General features: G+C 35.1%; 4 protein-coding genes across 4 annotated transcripts; all 4 read left to right on the plus strand.

The window, feature by feature from the left end:
- The first annotated feature begins 6 nt into the window (after window positions 1-6).
- LOC110379418 (alpha-tocopherol transfer protein-like) lies at window positions 7-3,319 on the plus strand. Its single transcript, XM_049852215.2, has 7 exons — window positions 7-202; window positions 910-1,066; window positions 1,410-1,539; window positions 1,830-1,961; window positions 2,313-2,423; window positions 2,510-2,615; window positions 3,030-3,319. The coding sequence occupies exons 1-7, from the start codon at window positions 64-66 to the stop codon at window positions 3,179-3,181; spliced, it is 927 nt and encodes a 308-aa protein (XP_049708172.2). The 5' UTR covers window positions 7-63; the 3' UTR covers window positions 3,182-3,319.
- A 474-nt stretch (window positions 3,320-3,793) lies between these two features.
- LOC110379417 (alpha-tocopherol transfer protein-like) lies at window positions 3,794-6,163 on the plus strand. The gene is made up of 7 exons (XM_049852214.2): window positions 3,794-3,997; window positions 4,128-4,284; window positions 4,676-4,805; window positions 4,921-5,052; window positions 5,384-5,494; window positions 5,577-5,682; window positions 5,956-6,163. Exons 1-7 carry the CDS (start codon window positions 3,859-3,861, stop codon window positions 6,105-6,107), a joined length of 927 nt encoding a protein of 308 aa, XP_049708171.2. The 5' UTR covers window positions 3,794-3,858; the 3' UTR covers window positions 6,108-6,163.
- A 1,037-nt stretch (window positions 6,164-7,200) lies between these two features.
- Window positions 7,201-9,607, plus strand: LOC110379416 (alpha-tocopherol transfer protein). Its single transcript, XM_021339085.3, has 7 exons — window positions 7,201-7,415; window positions 7,660-7,816; window positions 8,090-8,219; window positions 8,372-8,503; window positions 8,892-9,002; window positions 9,124-9,229; window positions 9,420-9,607. Exons 1-7 carry the CDS (start codon window positions 7,277-7,279, stop codon window positions 9,569-9,571), a joined length of 927 nt encoding a protein of 308 aa, XP_021194760.3. The 5' UTR covers window positions 7,201-7,276; the 3' UTR covers window positions 9,572-9,607.
- Window positions 9,608-10,640: 1,033 nt separating this feature from the next.
- LOC110379405 (alpha-tocopherol transfer protein-like) lies at window positions 10,641-15,308 on the plus strand. The gene is made up of 8 exons (XM_064035327.1): window positions 10,641-10,797; window positions 11,035-11,182; window positions 11,960-12,119; window positions 12,520-12,649; window positions 13,458-13,589; window positions 13,909-14,019; window positions 14,419-14,521; window positions 14,739-15,308. The coding sequence occupies exons 2-8, from the start codon at window positions 11,047-11,049 to the stop codon at window positions 14,882-14,884; spliced, it is 918 nt and encodes a 305-aa protein (XP_063891397.1). The 5' UTR covers window positions 10,641-10,797; window positions 11,035-11,046; the 3' UTR covers window positions 14,885-15,308.
- Window positions 15,309-15,587: the final 279 nt, after the last annotated feature.

Below are 15,587 nucleotides of genomic sequence, written 5' to 3' on the forward strand. Positions count from 1 at the left end.
TCGCAAAGTCGATATCATTGTAGAGTTGTATTAGTTCTTTCAGTGGTAGGACGTTTGTGAAAAATGTCTGTGAGGGCGTTGACTCCTGTGCTTGCGGAAAAAGCCCGCGTTGAGCTGAATGAAAACCCGAACACGCTGAAGGATGATCTTCAAAATATTAAGGACTGGTTAGCCAAGCAACCACATCTAAATGCTAGGATAGGTGAGTGTAACAATATCCTAAGCTTTCCGTTATCTTTTGAAAGTAGCATTATTAGCCTATGTAGGTAATACTTATTGATCAATATAATCGTTTTAATTCTGTCACTAATCCTTTGAGTTTGGACAGGTGTGATGAAATGAATGTTGCTTCGCTAGTGTACACCTACCTACAGTGTTATGTTGACAGGGCTCCAATTTAAATTAATGAAATGCGATTCCATTGATTTTATGCGGAAGAGTTAAAGAACCGAGTTGACAGCTGTGATACGCACCTTAAACTTGCAGTTAATTTAATTTGTTTTTAATAAAGAAAAGTTTAATGAAAGTAAGACAGTCTGCATTATGGTTTGAATTCTATTTAGTTTTGAGAAAATGTGAGTCTGTGCAATTTGGTGTTTCCTCTAGCACAAAATAATATCGACCGTTTACTGGAACACAACAACTTCCTTAAGAATCACCTGATTTCTAGTTAACGATATTGAATAACACCTGAAATCATTTAAAAATTTAATCAGTTAACTTATCAGTACTTACTCATCTAATACGATAAACTGGCTATGATTTTGGTTAGCTTCAATCCGAGTTAAGCTTTAAATTAAAAATATCAACATTTTCACTTCAAAATAAAATATAGGTACCATAAATCTGCCATTCAAATCATCGCTCATTTTATCAAGGCACTTAAGGCAATTGTATATATTTTTTCAGATGACCAATGGTTGGTTGCGTTCCTCCGTGGATGTAAGTTCAGTTTGGAGAGGACAAAAGAGAAGTTGGATCTGTATTACTCTGTCCGCACCACGGCGCCTGAACTGTTTCGCATAAAGCACACCGATCCTCTCTTTGACGAAATCCTGAGTTTAGGGTAAATGCTTACCTACTGCATACTATGCTACATGTATCTTTAAAATCTATTCCGTCTTGGTAAAACGATGTATCGTTTTCGAGTAAAACTTTTTCAGGAGAGACGAATTAAAATTATACTTTCCGATGTAGGTATATCAACATGTATCTGGAATGTATGTATGTTTTGTATGTGTCTGGAAGCCGTCCCCAACGTAGTTGGGAAAAAGGCTCGGAGGACGATGTATACATGTATCAACAGGGAAGAGTATTCAAAGACTGACAAATATAACTCATCGTCATATCCTAGCATTTTGGACCGCAAGAAACTAAACCAAGTTTCTAATTATTTTTCATACTTTCAGTGCATTTGTTATACTGCCAAAGCCCCCGGCACCAGATGCTCCGATGACATCCATCATCAGGCCAGCGAAGTATGACCCAGCGAAGTACAATATTCTAGACATCATGTCAGCTACCAACGTTTTAATGAGGGTAATTAAATTAGATAAAAATAAAGCAAAGAATAGTTATTTGTTATACAAGAGAGCAAAATTGAGTTTTAAATGCGGGCTCAATTTTGATCACCGAACAAGCGAAAAATTCTAAAATTGAAACACGAGCGCAGCGAGTGAGAGTAAGAGACGACAGGCCCGTGTCGGTACCCATTAGGGTAAAAGCCGACGCTGCGAGATTGTTCCAAAGAGTTGCCGTGGCCCTGGTATGTAAAGGGCTCAAGAAGGAACATGATGGGTTTCTTCTGCAACTTCTTTCAACCGTTTCAGATTCTCCTGGTGGACGATGATAACGCGACTGTCGCTGGCGGTCAAAGTATTTTAGATCTAGAGGGAGTGACGATGGCGCACTTCTTGCAAATGACGCCGGTCACCATGAAGAAGATGGTCGTCTTTGGTCAGGTAATCATTGAAGTAAACTAATTTTGAGTTCATGGAGACTTCTCTACGGACGGAATAACTAAAGTGTAGATACCAGATAATTTTAAAGATCTTAAAACATTTTTATTATGAATTTGTAGATGTGTAGACTTACCCCCTTACTTATAAAATCTCTAATCACCTTCTAAGCAACATTTTAACTAATCACTACTTAAAGTCTTAAGTAGTGATTAAATGTTAGTTAAGACATGCTTAGGCAACGTTTATAAGCAAGAATTTTCTTAAACAGCCCTTAAGTATTACTTATATTTAATTCACGTCTATAAGTAAGGCTTTATTTTTAAGTTCTTCATGCATAATTAATTCTTTCAGGACGCATCACCAATGCGTATGAAAGGAACGCATTATGTGAACACACCACCTGGGTTTGAGACTATCTTCAATGCAATGAAAAGTTTGCTCAATGAAAAGAATAGGAATAGGGTAAGTTACCGAACAATCCTATGTCATATGATGTTATATTATCAAAAAATGGATTGAATCTAAGTAAGCCGTGTTTATATTTGTAGCTCTACGTCCACAACAAGAATTATGAAGAATTGTACAAACACATACCCAAAGATGTACTGCCTGCTGAATACGGGGGTAACGCTGGAACAATAGACGATATTTCAGGTACGGTGCTGAACCAAATTACCTTCTTTTTGTAGTCGGATAAAATAGTTCGTTTATTAGCAAGTAGTCTATATTTTTCTTCTCGGAGTATTTTGTAGACGAAGAACAAACTGAGTCTTCTTTTTTCAAAATAATATCTTCTAACTCAAACGTACTTCGGGCCATGTCATCTGCCTAGAATTTTGCCAACTGTTGGGGTCCACTTCTAATCTGGATCCAGCTTAGAACCGATGTTCTACAAGGAGTGACTGTTTGTCTCACCTTCACAATGTTGTTACTTTAGGTGCCATTTAAGCAAAATGAAAATACTAAATTCATTATTGCCATGTTGTAATTAAAGATGTCGATGCACAATCGGGTGTTTCAGTAATTTGAATCGCCTTCCTTAAACATGTATTTATTTATTTTTGACAGAATACTGGAGGAACAAGGTGAAGCAGTATGATTCCTGGCTGCAAGAGGACTATCAGTACGGCACTATTGAGTCGAAGCGTCCTGGCAGACCGAAAACTGCTGAGGATATGTTCGGCGTTGAAGGATCCTTTAGAAAACTTGATGTTGACTAACGTAATTGTTCTTATATCTAAAATGTTGTGTACAATGTGGATGGGATAAATGTTAAATATTATATTAAATAATCTTTATATATGAATAGACTTTACGTTTCTTGTAAATAGAGAAAATAAACGATATTAGATAACGTATTCTGTGATTTATTTTACCTGCTTAGTTTATTTAAAATAGATTGTGAAATAATAGGTTCATCTAATCTAACTAGACATCAGAATTCTCAAAAATCTAAAAAAGTTGTCTAGTGGCCTGATAAGCAATGGCAAGCTAATCATGGGGCATTTTGGCATATTATGGTTGCGATTTTTTGTGAATTCAAATGCAAGAACTCATTATTGAAACTAAAATGTTTTATTCCAATTATTACAAATAGATACGATTGATGTTAAAAGAATGTTATTCTCAAATGTTTAACTCACGGATGTTAAAAGAATAATAACAGAAATTAGAACTACGTTTTAATACAACATAGATTAGACAAGGAAGATTAGGCGAGGCAAACTTATGAACCTGATAATGTTATAAAACTTGGGCGCCTAGCCAACGGTATTGCACAGGTGGATTAAACGGCAGATAACTAATCAAAAGCCAATTTCAATTATCGATAGTGATATTATCGATATCTTTTTAGAGTGGTTACTGTTCTTTGTGTGGTAGGACGTTTCTGTGCAAAATGCCTGTGAGAGCATTGACTCCCGTTCTTGCGGAGAAGGCTCGTGCTGAGCTGAATGAGGATCCAGCTAGATTGGAAGCCGATCTACAACATATCAAGGATTGGTTGGCTAAGCAACCGCATATCAATGCTAGAACAGGTGAGTTGTTCTACATGTATCACAGCAACTAATCCGATAGCAAAGTGATTTTTGATATGATTTTATAAAACTTCGTGGATCACCCACGAAGTTTTGCTCCACAATTTTTACTACAGTAAATATTTCTCAGATGATCAATGGTTGGTTGCGTTCCTCCGTGGATGCAAGTTCAGTTTGGAGAGGACGAAAGAGAAGTTGGATCTGTACTACTCTGTCCGCACCACGGCGCCTGAACTGTTTCAGATGAGACACACGGATCCGCTTTTCGACGAAATACTGGGATTGGGGTAAATATTTTGTATCTACGCACTCTATCACTATTGTAAAACTTTGTCATGATGATCAAGCATTAAAGAACATGCCATTTAACTCTTTTATTTACGGAAAACCGCTTTACGATGCAAAGATAAAAACTAGGCAATTTCAGGTGTGATAATTTATATCTAAATCTTTTTACAATCATAACTGAAAAATGTTTGTAACATTGACTTTCAATAGTGTATGATTAACTTGAATGTTTATAAATATCTGTATAAATTTATGATAAGGGTTTCTGTGATACGTCTGTATGATAGGACTAAGAGTTGACAGAGATATCGAAAACTCACCAAGTACACAAAAACTTGTAAAATGTGACTTAGCAACAATTTGTCTATAACACTTGTTGTATATTTTCAGTGCTTTTATTATATTGCCCAAGCCAGCAACACCCGATGGTCCACTGATAGCCATTGCCAGGCTATCGAGCTATGATCCCAACAAGTACAATATTGTGGATGTCATGGCAGCCACCAACGCTTTGATGAGGGTATTCATTTCACATTTATCTTTATAGAAAATGTGACCAAATTGATATAAAACTTTAAGATAACTGCAAGATGGACAATATATTTCGTTGATTCATTAGTAATGTTTTTTTTTAGATCGCGATGGTTGAAAATGATAACGCGGTAGTGGCTGGTGTTCGGAATGTGATGGATTTAGAGGGTACCACGATGGCACATTTCATGCAAATGACGCCTGCGCTCATGAAGAAAATGGTGGTCATAGGACAGGTAAAACGTTGCTAATATATTTACCTATGCTATGTCATATTGCAATAAAATATCATCATCATTTCCCGAGCCTATCCCAACTATGTTGGGGTCGGCTTCCAGCCTAACCGGATGCAGGTAAGTACCAGCGCTTTATAAGAAGCGACTGCCTATCTGACCTCCTCGATCCAGTTACGCAAACCAATACTCCTTGGTTAGACTGGTGTCAGACTTACTGGCTTCTCTCCCGTAATAACTGTCAAGGATGTTCAATGACAGCCGGAAGCAAGGATATTCCTATAAAATATATATCTCGGAATTTAAATAACTTTTTTTATTTTTGCCGTTCCAGGATGCATCGCCATTCCGTATGAAAGGTGCTCATTATTTAAACACACCATCGATATTTGAGACAGTCTTTAATGCAATGAAAGGGCTGCTCAATGAAAAAAATAAATCAAGAGTAAGTTCCCCCGTTTTTATTATTCTTTACATTTTATAACAATATTATATACTCTAGTTTACTAAATTGTTGTTTTTTGTAGCTTTTCGTTCACAACAAGAATTTGGACGAATTTTACAATTACGTTCCCAAAGAAGCTCTCCCTGCTGAATATGGTGGAAATGCTGGCACAATAGACGAAATTACAGGTAAATTGCAGCACGATTCAATAGTAGTTTCTCAAAGCCATATTTTGAATCATGGAAAATAAAAAATAAAAACTGTTATACTTCCGTTGTTTTTCAACCAGAAATATTAATAGCAATTTAGAACACGCTTACTTTTTGTAAATAAACGTACATTTTCAAAGTTACCTCAATTTTTTTTACTTCAAATAGTCCTATGAAAGCTCTATCGAAACGTCAAACTAGTTGCACTAATAAAAAGATGATTCTACAAAAAGGTTTTACGAATATTTCCAGCCTACTGGAGGAACAAGGTCCAGGAATACGGGTCCTGGCTGGAGGAAGACTTTAAATACGGCACAGATGAATCAAAGCGACCTGGCAAGCCCAAGACTGCGGAAGATATGTTCGGAGTTGATGGCTCTTTCAGGAAACTTGATTTTGATTAACATACTCATAATATTGATTTCAAAATGTTTTGTACAATATATTGTTATAAAAAACATTTTCATTTTTTTACTACAAAGGTTTCACTACCCACAAGGCGCTTCTCATATGTACAATTTCATCTCAATCAGTTAGCGCAGCTGATAGCGTCAAATCTTAGCAAACAAACCTCTCTTTGCATTTATAGTTTATCTAAGGACTTGGCCAAAGTTCACTATAATAACTCAAGGACCTATAGCAACTTTCCAAATGAGATCAGGAACAGCCAATAAGCTGACTACTTACATTTACTTTTCATTATATCAGCATGTGCATAATACAATGTTTAAGGACAACAGGCCATCCACTCTGTAGTTTTCCTTAAAGCTTTGTTATAAATGTTTACTACATAATGCAAGATTTATCTCGATAACAATCAGCAATCTAACCCTTATAATTACGTCAGACGGTCAGGGTCATATCAAAAATGTTGAAAGATTTTTTTGCCATTTCATTCAAAGTTGGAAAAAAAATCTAAAAATATCTAAATTTTCTATTCTCATCTGTTGACAAGAACCTAAGCTGTCGCGTTACTTAATGTTACTTATTTATAAAATCAACTTGCCTTAAATCAGTTTGTTTGTTATACTAAATATCTAATAGTAGGAATATTGATGTTACCGGTAAATACCTATAATTTGTCATATTAGGAAATACGAAAATAGTCAAAATACTCATTTGTGTACAAGGGCAGTTTACTTTGGCTATCTGGGACTACGGACTATTTGTGGAAGGTCATCGACTTACTGAGGATTATGCGATAAGAAAAAACTATGATTTGTAAACATACCTAGTATTTGTAGTTATGATAATGAAGTACTTTTAATGAGCAATAAAAAATTAATATGCCATTAAAAATGGTTCAATGTAAAACTTTCTTGATTTATAGTTACAGTCCCAACGAGGTGTCATTAACTTAAATAAAAAAAACAAAACAAAGTGTTGTTGCGTTTGTTTTGTCCATACTCCGAAACAGGGCGGACGACTGTATCGCATTTAATGCACCGACCTTGTGTCTTAAATAATATTTTACGTAAACATATTTTGGACCTTTCTACTTTGAAAATTAAGGCTATATTTGTTTGAATGTGAGAAGTGTGCTTTTCATAAAGTTTCAAATATTTTTTGTACAATGTTGGTGAGACCCTTAAGTGCTGAGTTAGATCATAAGGCTGCAGTGGAATTGAACGAGACTCCGAAGAAACTTGAGGATGGCATAAATCACTTGAAAGACTGGATTAACAAACAGCCACATTTGAGGGCGAGAACAGGTAACTTTTGTAGATTTTAGGTAATTCGTAAAATTATAATCAAAGATACGCGTTATTTTTTATATTATTTACACTAAAATATATGCAATAATGTAAAGAGTGATAAAACTTTTAATAAGACTCTTAGCCCATTTTCAGTTTTACTGATATTAATCAAGTTTGGGTATTCAAAAATATAAATAAATAATAAACGTACTTATTACGCTAAACAATCAAACCTTATTGATTTTTATTAACCTTGTAGATGATCAATGGCTCGCAGCTTTCTTGAGGGGATGTAAACACAGTCTAGAGCGAGCTAAAGAGAAGTTGGATCTATATTACTCATTGAGAACTCTGTCACCAGATTTGTTTGCTTTTAGACCTAACACTCCAAGATTTAAGGAGTTGGTAGAAACGGGGTAAGTGCAAATGTGACTATTAATAAGAAGATACGAGCTGTGACGCAGTGACTGTTCAAGACAGCGACTGTAGTTTATTTTAAGTTAAATACTATCAATATGGACCACTCCGAAATTAGGAGGCTTGTTAACCCCTTCAAATATTTTTAATCCCCTTCAAACGTTTGTATGTATCAAACTTCTGTACCTAGTCTTAATCGCGAGCGATCATACAGCTTAAGTTTTTTTGTAATGTCCACTTTGAGTACTTATCTTTTGTTTATTTGTTTTCAGGGCTGGGTTAGTGTTACCGAAACTGGCATCTCCCCTAGACCCGCGGGTTGTCATAGTGAAACCTAGTCTCTATGACCCTAACAGGTTTACGCCGATAGAGTTCTTTTCATTTGCACATATTTTGCAGCAGGTATGGAGACACTATTTATTTGTATTTTTTTTATTGTGATGAGCATTCATTTTGCTGATAACATCGTTATGTCTACTTACTTAATTTCATCCATTGGATCTTTCATTGACCTTAAAAAATGTTAACCGTAAAAAATGTCATATATTCTGCAGATAAAGTATTTGGAAGATGATGCCTTTATGGTGAATGGAATGATCAATGTCATTGACCTTGAAGGAATCACTATGGCTCACTTCCTACAATTGACACCATCTGTACTCAAGAAGTTAGTCATTGCAGGACAGGTATACATTTTACTATTACGTTATGTGTTTATATATTCTAAACAGTATAATGAGAAAATTAAGGATATAAGAAAAATATATATTGAAACTTGTACTTGTTTCGGATGGCACGTTAAACTGTAGGTCCCGGCTGTCACTGAACATCCTTGGCAGTCGTTACGGGTAGTCAGAAGCCAGTAAGACTGACACCAGTCTAACCAAGAGGTATCGGGTTACCCGGGTAACTGGGTTGAGGAGGTCAGATAGGCAGTCGCTTCTTGTAAAGCACTGGTACTCAGCTGAATCTGGTTAGACTGGAAGCCGACCCCAACATAGTTTGGGAAAAGGCTCGGAGGATGATGATATATTGAAACTTGTACACTATTTAAATAATAATCTAATATTTCAGGATGCTTCCCCTCTAAGACTAAAGAGCCTTCATATAATTAATTCTATACCAGCTTTTGAAAAAGTATTCAATATGGTGGTAAAACTTCTCAACGAGAAACATCAGAAAAAAGTGAGTATACCTCTATAAATATGTCTTTATTTTTTTATTCCAACTCAAATTGAATTTAGGTATATATTTTAAATTATGTACTAGTTATGTATAAGTATAAGCAACTCGGGATACTTTTCAGGTCCATATGTACAGCAAAGACTTTACGGTGCTTCAGAAGTACGTTCCACTTGAAATATTACCAGAAGAATATGGAGGTCAAGGTGGAAACAGAGAGAAAATCATAGGTAGGTTACCTTGCGCTATGTATCATACATTTGTTCAGGCTAAATTTAATAATTAACAGACCCGTACTTTGAAGTCAATATTGAAGTGTCTCTGAAAAATGTTTTTTTCCGTTCAACATTTGAATCATCATATTTAAAGTCACACAAAACATACAAATCTTATTTTCTTTTGTTTTTTTTTATTTAACAGATTTCTGGCTGAAGAAAATAGATTCATATAGCGACTGGTTCGATGAAGATCTGAAGTTTGGCACTGATGAAAGCAAGCGGCCAGGCAAGCCCAAGAGTGCAGAGCAAATGTTCGGGGTTGAAGGATCTTTTAGGAAACTTGATGTAGATTAATTGAGAAATTTTAATATTTTTAAATAAAGATTACATTTAGATTTATTAGGTACACCTAATTAGGAGATTGGCGAAGGCTATTATATAATACCCTTAGGTTGTTCCGTGTTTACTGCAATGGCAAATAAGGTCCGATCTTATTGATATAATAAACTTTGATCTTATAAAAATAAATTAATAATTGGAAAATTTTTGTATTTGTTTTATTACACAAGTTGCGTTTAAAAGTGATTGTGTTATTCAAGGCAGCCAAACGTATCCGGGTAAGTCCTGACATAAATGCAGTCATATTTTGAAAGTCAACAAAATTGAGCAAAATCAAGTCGTAATTTTTGTTTTTTTCTCCTAATGAAGGTCGAAGGCAATTCTGTTGGTATTATCTGTGTCTATATTATTAAGGTAAAACGGTAGTCTGTTTGTTAAGGGAAAAATTATTTCAGTAGTAGATAGTACCTTTGTACCTGGATACCTTCTACTCTGGGCAAACCGTTTGATCACGATTATTCCTATATTTAACCTACTTCAAAGTTCTTTAGGTCAAATCAAAGTTTTGATGTTCACTACTGGTGTGCTAACAATATGTATTCGATTATTAAAAGCTACATCGTGTGCTCTAAAACTATCCTCAAGTAAGACACGTTACCCTGAAGAGTTGGCTGCCTTGATGCCTGTGTAATAATGATACCAACGTTCAACCTTTGCTATTAAATGAGTATGATCGTGAAATCTAAGTCACTACCAGCCAGTACTTCTACTAAGCCTACGCGCACTCTACAGGCTGAACGAACAGTCAGCCGATTGTTGGCCCGGAGGCGGTGGTAGGAAAAATATATTTTATAGAAAAATCGTGAATTCAATCAAAGTTAATCAATCGTTCTGATACTGAACGATTACCTGATCGTGTGTATACTTTAATTTATCTTCATACAGATTTATTAGCCTAAACCAACTATCGGCCGATTAAAAGTTTGTAAAGGGCGCGTACTCTAAAAAGTTGGAAAAATCCAAAAAACAGTAGGAATTCCCCATAATATTTGCAATGACAATACGAAACAACTTCAGATACCATTGTAGTTGAGCAATTATGGTAGAATTGGAACATTGATTGTGGTTGCCGTATGATTGGATAATATTTAGCGAGTCAGCTTCGTAGCACCGCGATAATGATAACAGCCGTGCTCTTTATCTGTTAGTCGATACGCCGCCAGCGCTCAAACTGTACCTGGGTAAATCTTACTTTCCATTACTTTATACAAACAATGCTTATTGTTTAGTAATTTTATTTATTTTGTAGTCAGAAATGCATCTGTTGGTTATTTATTACAGATCCTAAATTCAAAGAAAATCAATATTTCTTATCGATAAACTGTAATCAATGTATCAATGAATGGAACCATTGTTTCCAAATTCATAGAGCATTATGTATAACCTGTGTGCTAATCCTGTGTACTTATTGTTTTCAGTTCTAGAACAAAATGGTTCGTGAACTGACGCCGGGGTTGGCAAAAATTGCCAAAAAGGAACTGAACGAGAACCCGAAGCAGGTTGAAAATGACTTGCAACTACTGAAGGATTGGATTTCTAAGCAGCCTCACTTGAAAGCAAGAACAGGTACTAATTAAATTATCATTATTACTATTAGAAATATCTTTAATATTCAGATAAAGGAAGATGAGTTTGTTTGTTTAGATATGTCCTAATCTTGATTTCAAGATTCTCTGATAATACGCTTATGGTATGAAGATGTAAAATCAGAAGTTTCAAGTGATTCTTATTTAAAATAATATCTTACCCTTGAAGTACATTGCTTTGTTATTCCACACTCAATGAAACCGATTGGTTATCTACTCGTATTGGTTATCGTAGGTACCTCGGGTTTATTTGTACTTAAACTCGACAATAAAACTTATGTGCAATTATCTCTCCTTTATGGTCTGGTCTTAGCTATCTGTCTAGCGTTTTTTTTTCATTGATTGCAAATTATTTTTATGTTGATGTGTAGTCTCAAATTTTTTGGAATGTATTGACGCGTTTGAACCTTGCATTTAAAACCTGTCTGGCAAAAATAAAAATGACTTTCGACTCTTATGACGGTTTTGTCCTGTTACATTAAGATATACCTACCATCTTCCTTAATTGAATATTCGATAACCTTATTCAATTTTAGTATTTATTCCCACCAAGCTTACGAAGTCAATAACGTTTTCATTTTTAGCCCGAGCTAAATTTGTACCGCTTACGTCAATTAATTTGATTGAGCCCCAATGAAAAACCCTCCGAAAAACCTAAATAAAAATAGCAATAACTTTTATTGGGATCTTAATAAGGATAATTTTGGGCTTTATATAAAATTTATTGTTGTAAATATGACTTCTTTTAATATTTCAGATGATCAATGGCTCATAGCGTTGTTACGAGGATGTAAATTCAGTCTAGAAAGAGTAAAGAAGAAGGTGGATTTGTACTACACACTAAGAACCACTGCTCCAGATATAACGTTGAGGATAAGACCAACAGACCCAAAGTTCTTGGATTTTTTTAGGCTTGGGTAAGGAAATAACTATAATAAAACCTTTTACCTACCTACTTATATCTAATTATGGGTGATAGAGATAGAGATTACCAGTCTAACCAAGGGCTATTGGGTTGCTCGGGTAACTGGGTTGAGGAGGTCAGATAGGCAGTCGCTAATTGTAAAGCACTGGTACTCAGCTGAATCCGGTGAGACTGGAAGCCGACCCTAACATAGTTGGGAAAAAGGCTCGGAGGATGATGAGAGATAGAGATTACAGTATCAGTTATTACCTACCTAACCTTTTCCCTAACTATGTTGTGGTCGGCTTCCAGTCTAGCCGACTGCCTATCTGACCTCCTCAAGCCGGGTACCTAACCGACCCTTGGTAAGACTGGTAGTTAGATACTTATTACCAAACTTGTTTTAATTTCAGAACATGCTTAATACTACCGAAGCCATTAGACAAGCTATACCCCCGCGTGATCCTCATCCGAGCCGGCCGCTTCGACCCGGCTACTCACAACGTCGGTGATCTCATGTGCATGCTCTACTATTTAGTGCAGGTAGGTAATTATCATCATAATCAACAGTAGTGTGCTGCTGAATTGAAACAAAATTGTGGTTAAGTGGTATTGAAGGTTAAGGTGTTACTAGACAGTAGACTAGATGGTAAAAAGGATTGTTCGACGTGGATTGACAGTTTCGACTATATTGATCTATTGTATCAACTATCAATGGCGTCCATTGACGGTTGATTGATAGGTCTAACAACTTTACGGCCCTTTCTAATATTCTATCTATCTGTTTATTTCCTTAGTACAGATAGAGTTTTTCATTATAGCTCTTTAAAAAAATTGACAAATTCCTTTCTTTAGTCAGCAAATGACAGATATGTAGATAGAATATTAGGAATGGCCGTTACTGTTTCTTTGATGTGATAGCATAATAAGTTCTCTGTCTCGTTCATAAGTTAAAAAAAGATTTTTTATGTATATTGTTGATGTACCTTATTAAATAAATAAATAAAATAAATAAGGTGTCATGCTGAACTATTCGTACGTAATTAATACAATAGTACTTGGATTATTGAAGTAGGTACAAAGTACAGTAGGTATTCGTCCCGATGGCACGCACAATCTGACTTCTGAATGTCTTATAGATAACAATAAGATTGTGTCGATACAATCTAAGTTATGTACGTACTCACAATTCTATGGAAATGGTGTTTATCGAGAAATACAAAACAATGAATGATGGTCAGAAAATTTAACAAGTCAAGTTAACAAAGGAAGGAAATATGGAGAACATAGTAATACAAATAGGTACATTATAAAAGTACAGGTAAAGGTAAATTATATAAAATGTTTTCAGATAATGGTGGTAGAAGATGATGTAGCCTGCGTGATGGGTACTAAGATTGTCACAGACTACGAGGGGGTTACAATGAGCCACTTCGTTCAAGCCACTCCCTCCATGCTGAAGAAAATGGTCGCAGTTAGCCAAGTACGTATAATACTGAAAGCCTAGAAGCAAGGTGTAATAATAGATCTTGTAGTTAACGCAGCTATATTGAATCCTTTTAAATTTAAGTCAAACTAGAGAACGTGAAAAAGTATTTTGTATATAATACATATTAGATTCATCAAATCTGTGTTTACATTTTGTATACGCATGTGCATGATCTTTATTTAATTTAACATCGTAAATAAAAACACTACTGATTGTGCAAAGGACCGAAAGAATAAACAATTAGATCCTCCTTGGATTACATTATTTATTTTGATTTAAATTATCATATAAATGCTTTATACCTCTGTTTTAGGATTCCATGCCTCTCAGGTTAAAAGGAAGTCATCATATAAACTTGCCAGCTGGAATTGAAAAAATATTCACGCTCATACAAGGGTTTTTAAATGAAAAGGCTAAACAAAGGGTAAGCTGTCATTTTATTCAAACTCATAAAATATAAAAAGAAAAACTCAATTTGTTTATGCATTAATGACACTAAACATGTTTTTAATTTTGTATAAAAACTTTTTTAGTAGAAAAATATGATGAAGTTACCTGGTGCTGGCCACTTTAGACCAAAAAAATCAGAAGATGCCATTAGACTTTTTTTTATTTGTTTACTTTTTATATCATTAATGGTGTCCATTATTTTTTTGCTTTGAAACGGCTAGTGTTTTAATATTTTTGTGCAATAGAACTTTTTTGTTATTTTTCGTGCTGATACTTCGAAGTTGCTGCATTAAGTTTTCTTTATACTTTATGAAGTATTTCAATAATGGTACTTGTTTTCTTTAGTTGGTAATCAGATGTTTTTTGTTTGTAGCTGAAAATACATAAAAATGTTGAAGAATTGATGGAGGACATCCCCAAAGAAATAATTCCACCCGAATATGGTGGGAAAGGCCCTACTATTGCGGACATGACAGGTAACCTCCTAAGTAACAGACTCGGTTTTTTAAATACGGTTTTTGGCTTCAGACAAACACTGACATACATTTTAATATCAATGCACATTGCCTATACGCTTGATATTTAGAGAAAAAATAAATTGCAAAAAACAAAACGATAGCAGAACTTTAAAAAAAGCAAAAAATATTTAGTAGTTGAGCAATTTTCTAAATGAATACTTCTTACATGTTTCAGAGCACTGGGTCTCCAAATTCAAGGAATACCACGATTGGATGAAATTCGAGGAACAATTGGGGACAGACGAGTCCAAAAGAATTGGACCTCCTATTGACGCTGACATTTTGGAGGACGGGTCCTTTAGGAAACTTGATATAGACTGATTTTCTATTCGTACTTAAATAATTGTGAATTTAGGACATACAGACATAAATTAAAATAAATGTTGAATCTGAAGCTTTTTTTCCACTGAAAATTTTATTTAGAAACCCAATGGCTAAAACTGATGCAACTGATTGAGGACTGAAAAAAAAGACTGAAAGAAAATATTAAATATTTCGAAATAAAACTATTAGTCACACACATTCACTGGAACAATCTAGTAGTTCCTAATTTAAATTAAAGAGCAACGCGCATCATAATATCTAATTTACTATAGAGATCAATCATCGTATGTGGAACGTATGAACGTCAGAAATACGTCAGAACACGATATTGCAGACATAAAGCCGTCGTGGAGAAGGCCGCCTCATTTCGAATGGGTTCGTTCACTTCGCCTGCGTAAGGAGAATAAATATTTATATCTGGGTGTATAGTTTCATTTCAGTTGCCAATCGGCTGATGAGCATTTGAGTATTGAATGTATTTATCCTTACAGAAAATACATCATCATCATCCTCCGAGCCTTTTTCCCAGCCATGTTGGGGTCGACTTTCAGTCTAACCGGATTCAGCTAAGTACCAGTGCTTTACAAAAAGCGACTGCCTATCTGACCTCCTTAACCCACTAGTTAGACTGGTGTCAGACTTACTGGCTGGTGACAGAAAATACACCATCAATGTTAATTAATTTAGACAAATACTTGTG

This window comes from Helicoverpa armigera, chromosome 6, assembly GCF_030705265.1.
Source record: "Helicoverpa armigera isolate CAAS_96S chromosome 6, ASM3070526v1, whole genome shotgun sequence".
Classification (NCBI taxonomy): Eukaryota; Metazoa; Arthropoda; class Insecta; order Lepidoptera; family Noctuidae; genus Helicoverpa; species Helicoverpa armigera.